At 41.1% G+C, this 6,000-nt stretch overlaps 1 protein-coding gene across 10 annotated transcripts in view; it reads left to right on the forward strand.

Annotated features, from left to right (window-relative positions):
* Positions 1–4,456, forward strand: part of FRY (FRY microtubule binding protein) — a 454,383-nt gene extending 449,927 nt beyond the window's left edge. For all 10 annotated transcript variants that reach the window (XM_045472997.1, XM_045473090.1, XM_045472660.1 and 7 more), the window contains 2 exons: positions 2,273–2,475; positions 3,071–4,456. In XM_045472997.1, coding sequence (XP_045328953.1) covers positions 2,273–2,475; positions 3,071–3,329 — 462 coding nt within the window. In that variant the 3' untranslated portion in view covers positions 3,330–4,456. The remainder of the gene's footprint in view (positions 1–2,272; positions 2,476–3,070) is intronic.
* The last annotated feature ends 1,544 nt before the right edge of the window (positions 4,457–6,000 follow it).

A 6,000-nucleotide genomic window follows, 5' to 3' on the forward strand; every position in this document is an offset into this window, starting at 1 on the left:
AAACTGATGTTGTCCAAAGGTCCCTTAACTTAGCCTCATTTTTTTAAAATTTGGTTTTCTTTTTGTGGTTCAGCTTGTATGCTCTCTATTACTCTGTATTCCAGATTGCTGACCCATTCTTCTGCATCCTCTAATTGCTTTTAATTCCTTCTATTGTATTTTTCATTTATTATATTTTCCAACTCTGACTGGTTGTTTATATTTTCTCTTTGTTGAAATTCTGAGTTCATCTACTCAAGTCTAGTGAGTATCTTTATGGCCATTCCTTTGAACTTGTATCAGGTAGATTACTCATCTGTTTTGTTTGGGACTTCTCAGGTTTTATATTGTCCTTTCATTGGGAACGTATTTCCCTCTTTCCGCATTTTGTCTAACTCTGTTTCCTTGTATTAGATCTTGAAATTAGTGGCCTTATATAAAAGGTGTCCTCCGGAGCCCTGTAGTACATGCCCCTGGTCAGGAGAACCAGGCACGCCAGGGGCGTCTCCTCTGTGGGCTGTACGTGCCTGCCTTTGTTACTGGGCCAGGATTCCTGGAGGCATGTTGGGGAGCAGGGCTGACCCCACCTAGGCTGGCTGAGTTGCTTGGCTACAGGTGCCACAGGTCTGCTGGTAGTGGGGGGTTAGCCCCTGGTACCTTCTGGCTGAGAGGCCTGCCTGCCATGGCAGAGCTAGCGGTGGTAGAGATTGGCAGAACTGGCTACCCCCAGCATCAGGCCGGCCAGACTTGAGAGGAAGAAACCAACACTTTTATTCCCAGAAGTTCCTATAAATCCCTGCCTGTCTGACACATGCCCTAAAATTAGTCAATAAATCTGCTTCATATATAGCCCACGTGTTTTTAATACTACTGCCTCTAAAATGCCTCAGAATGATTGATATAGTGTGCTGGCCCTTTAAAAGCAGAACCTCAGTTTACTGTAGTCCTCCCCCTCTTCTGGAGCCCCAGGGGTTTTCAAAGCTGGATGGTATGGGGGCTCATCTTCCCCATTTTGACTCCCAGGACAAGGCGTGCCTGATGTGGGGCTTGAGCCCCTCACTCCTCAGGGAGCTCTGCACCTGTGATACCCTTCCTCCTTGTGGATCGCCACACCTGGAGTTTGGTTCTTTACCATGTCTCTGCCCCTCCCACCCTATCGATGTAGCCTTTCTTTATATCTTTAGCTGTGAAAACGCTGTTCTGCTGGTCTTAAGGTTGTTTTCAGAGGGTGTTGCATTATATGAAGTTGTAGCCTCAGGCTGTCCCTGGAGGAAGGGAGCTCAGGGTCCCCCTACTCTGTCGTCTTCCCAAGCTCTTTCTCTGATATCTTACTTAGAAGAATTACCTCAGTAAATTTTAAGCCTAGTACTGGAGTAAGTAGTTGCATTTAATAGGCATCTGTGCGAAGACAAATAATTCTGGCCCCGTGGGCCAGCTGGAAATGAAGAAAGATGAAAATGTTGGATACATCAACTTTCCAAAGAAGACATCATCAACTTACATTACAAAGGACAAAATAAACCTTTAAGTGCACATCAAGTCATTAAAATGCCCTTGAGATCAAATTACAAAACCGCTGACTTCCATAGTATATTTTGGGGGCACGAAGAAGTGACGTAGGTTCTCTTTTTATGATCGCTGGTACCAACGAAGAAGTTTTGAGGGAAAATATCTCTTACCTCTGTAACATGAATACTAACATCACCTTGAGATTTTTCTTCCTTAAATTGTATCTTTCATCTTTTCCCATAGCATACAAATAGTGAGAAAAAATTCTTTTTCAAGCAAGATCTATGTTTATGATTACATTTATTTGGCACATAAATGCTTAATACTAAGCATTTTATATACATCGTCTCCTCTTTAAAGTTACCTGTGAGGCAGGTAATGTCTTCGGTCTTACAAATGAGAAAACTGAAACACATATAAGTCTATGTACTTGACTACAGTCCCACAGTGCAAGTGCAGAATTGGCATTTGAACCCAGCTCCACCCAAGCCTATTGTCTTACGCATTTTAACTCCGGGTTTGTCCTTCCACTTAAATAGAAAACATGTTAAAGGAAATGTTAGCCCCTCATCTAAGGAGAGTATCCCAGTGGTTGATACATAAAGTTATCCAATGCATCCAACCCCTTACACATCCCATGTAGTAATTTTATTTGTCCTGTTTTAGCTTACCAAGATATTAAGCTTGTGCTTACCCAGACCTTCATACAATGAAGATTTCTTCTCTAAGGGATGCAAAATCCAGCTTGCAACTAAATACAATAAAAATAACTTTTTTTTAACAGCTGCTAAATATGTCCAGGGAACTGAGTGACTTAAAGAAAAACCTGAAGGAGGCCACTGCGGCCATTGCAGCTGACCCTCTCTATATAGAGGGTGCATGGTCTGAGCCAACCTTCACATCCACCGAAGCGGCCATCCAGTCCATGCTGGAGTGCCTGAAGAACAATGAACTTGGCAAGGCTTTACGGCAAATCAGGGAATGCAGGTAACTCTACTATTGCTTTTAGAAATGGTTAAAGGAAATCCTTGCCTAATAGTTACTTTGTCATGGTGGGGGACTGAATCACTACAGAAGGGACATCCAGATATTTTGTACACATCCTTCTCAGCTCTTTACCACGCCAGAAATAGCAGATTTTAGAACTTGTGTGTCTAAAGTCTAGGCGTTATTTTTCGCCTTTTGGTCATCCCTAAAAACGTTGAAACACTTCAGATTATGTTGGACTATACTTGGAGAACTATTATCTGAATGTATCCTTGTCCCCTTACATTTTGATACTATCTTCACATTCGTCAGAATCAGAATGTTATAGCAAATCAAATTCCGTTCCGATAGTTAGAAGCTTGAGATATTTTCATCAAAACCAGTAACATTCTACAGTTGGTTATGGTGATGTTTGCAAAACTCTGAATATACTAAAAGCCATGGAGTTGTATGCTTTAGATGCTTGAATTGTATAGTATGTGAGTTATATCTCAAAGCTAGTGTTTTTAAGTAATATTCTTATATTACCGAGGCTAATAACCTCCCAACTTTGTGATCAATAGTGCCTCTAATCTGTGCTGTTTTTTAATTGCAGAAGTCTGTGGCCCAATGACATCTTTGGAAGCAGTTCTGATGATGAGGTCCAGACACTACTGAATATTTATTTCCGTCATCAAACTCTGGGACAAACGGGTACTTACGCGTTGGTAGGGTCTAATCAGAGCCTGACCGAAATCTGCACCAAGCTGATGGAGCTGAACATGGAGATCCGGGACATGATTCGCAGGGCCCAGAGTTACCGAGTCCTCACTGCTTTTCTTCCAGACTCCAGTGTTTCTGGCACTAGTCTCTGACAGGAGCCTCCCATCCCCCATGCGTTCCAAGCTGGGGGTGCTGTCATGCTGGGGTGACGTCATTCAGTGTCTTTTCAGCCTTCAGAAGGCTTGGTCAGACTGTTCTCCCTCTTGTTACCTGTAGGACTTTTTCTAAACAAGATGACAGAACTTCCAACGTGTAGCAATACTATAAGAACCAAGGTAGCATAGAACATTCTGGGACAGACTCCATCCATCATGCTGTGTGGCACAAAGGTGTTATCATTTCACTGAGCAGATGCAACTCACTACTGAAGAAAGTGACTTCCATTGCATACCAAAGCCGACTACACTGAATAATACCTTCCTTTCTAGAAACAGTTTTAGATTGGCAAAAGTGCAATGTTTTCTTCACTAAAAAATGTTTTATATTCTAAAACTTGTACATTCTTTTTTCTTTTTTTTTTCCTTTTTTTCTTTTTTTGGTGGGCTGAGGAAGGGACAGGCAGAATGAAGCTGGCCACTGAAAATTGTAAGACAGTCAAAAGCTGACAGCCTGTGTATGTGAAGAGGGAATTGTAAATGGACAATTTAATATACACTGTAATTTGAATACAATTACTGTATCTAAAAGGAGCTGCTATGAAGTACCTTTCTTATGTTGCTAGGCTACTGTTTCTGAAAGCCCTGGATCTCTTTGCAGGAGTCTGTGATTAGGACCCTAGCACCAAATATGGTCCAGACAGACCTTTTTGTAAAGGTCTTGGCTGCTTTTTACTAGAAGGTTGCTTATATGAGCATATTTATACTACAAAAGGATGAGTGTTAATTTTAACCAACTTTGCCATTTTGTAGAAAAAAGTTAAATTCACATTACAAATTCCAAGTCTTTTCACCGGTCACGCATGCATATTTTAATATCCATTTGGATAGCCAGAAGTAGAATCATAAAGATAAACTATGAGTTGTCACTTTGTTACTTAAGAAATGTCATGTTTTGTTTGTAACATATATGTAAAGGGCCATTCTTCAGTTTTCTCCTTAAACTTAATGCTGTCAAGTGTTAGACGTGTGCATGTAAACCAGTTGCACATCAGAAACATATTCAAAGTTTATCTATGTAACTTATTCACTCTGTAAATACATTTAAAGTTTTTGTGATGTAATCTTGGTTGATCTTCTATTCAGAACTTCCTTTAGACTTAAAAAAAAAAAAAAAAAAAAAAGACAAAATACATATTGACCATGGATTTTATTTCTGGTTAGAAGATCTTTGCCTTTGACATACATTTGCAGATGTGCATGGGGGTTGCCACAGTGACAACCGCAAGGGGCACCATTCATCTAGGGTCCATGGCTGGCACTCACAGTTCCTGCTCCAGAGAGGGCCTATCTGTAACCTCGTTGTAAGTGGACATGGCTAAGATGGTGACTTTCAACCAGCTCTCTCTATAATCAACCAAAGAGAAATCACAAGAGGGCTCTAATCGTCGACACCTATCATGAGGTTGTCATCCTTAAAATTGTGAAATAGAATCAAAACTCCTACTTTGGATTATAGAGTCTGTCGCAACACTCACCTAGCTCTACCTGACATGAAAAAACAGGGGCACAGACACACACAACAATCTAACTGCTACTGTCTTCCTACTCATATTTACCTAGACTAACAGATGTAACTTGCTTTTCTAACATACAATAGCCAAATCTTCAGTAGTAATTTTCTAGAAGTAGCCTGTAACAGGGAGTATGAGCCAAGATGTTTTTTATGTTACCATAGGTACAACTATTAACTAATTGTAGTAACTTTTTTGAGGAGAGGAGGGTTCAAGACAGCAGCATAGAAAGATCCTGAGCTCACATCCTCCAATGGACACCAAAAATCTACAATTATATTCAGAGTAATTCCCACAGAAAAAGACCTAGAAACTGGATGAATAGAGCCTTCACAAAAAGGAAAAGCATGGAGACAGGTAAAAGAGGCAAGAGGTCTCACCAAAGAAAACACATACTCCTGGCACAGTGTTCCATAGTCAGGAAAGTTCTCCAAGTTATAAGCTTTTTTCTGAAAAGCAAAATATTTGAGATCTATATCAGGAACCCTGGCCCTTACATCCTGCATGAGACAGGAGTCCCCAAAACACCTGACTATGAAAACCAAAATGGAATAGGTCCAAGAAAATTATAGAACTGTAAGGAAAGGGAATTCTACTCTCCTTTTTACGTTTTTTTTTATTTTATTTAAATCAAAGGTAGTTAATATAGAGTGTAATAATGGTTTCAGGAGTAGGATTTAGTGGTTCATCACTTACATATAACACCCAGTGCTCATCCTTAAAAGCCCTCATGTACAGGTACTCACTCAACCCAGAAACCAGTACATAAATACCAGATCAAAAAGTGCACACATCACAGGTGAAGGAGACCGACTTACTAATTTTGGAGTACCTGCCAGGGAGTCAGGAAGCACCTGGGGCTCTACATGGAGACTGAGAGACATGGACAGAAGCCATTTTTGTTCTTTCTGCCATGCTGAGCCCAGCACTGGCAAGTGCCACTCTAGACTGCTAATGCCAGGAAACATGCCCCCATTGAGAGTCCTGTGCAAACTTGCATCTCAGCAGGTCCTCACAGCCAGCCAGGCCAGGCACCAACCCAACCCCATTTGCACACCTCCATCAGTTGCTCCAGATGCAGAGCCAGCTAGGAC

Source organism: Leopardus geoffroyi, chromosome A1 (assembly GCF_018350155.1).
Source record: "Leopardus geoffroyi isolate Oge1 chromosome A1, O.geoffroyi_Oge1_pat1.0, whole genome shotgun sequence".
NCBI classification, from domain to species: Eukaryota; Metazoa; Chordata; class Mammalia; order Carnivora; family Felidae; genus Leopardus; species Leopardus geoffroyi.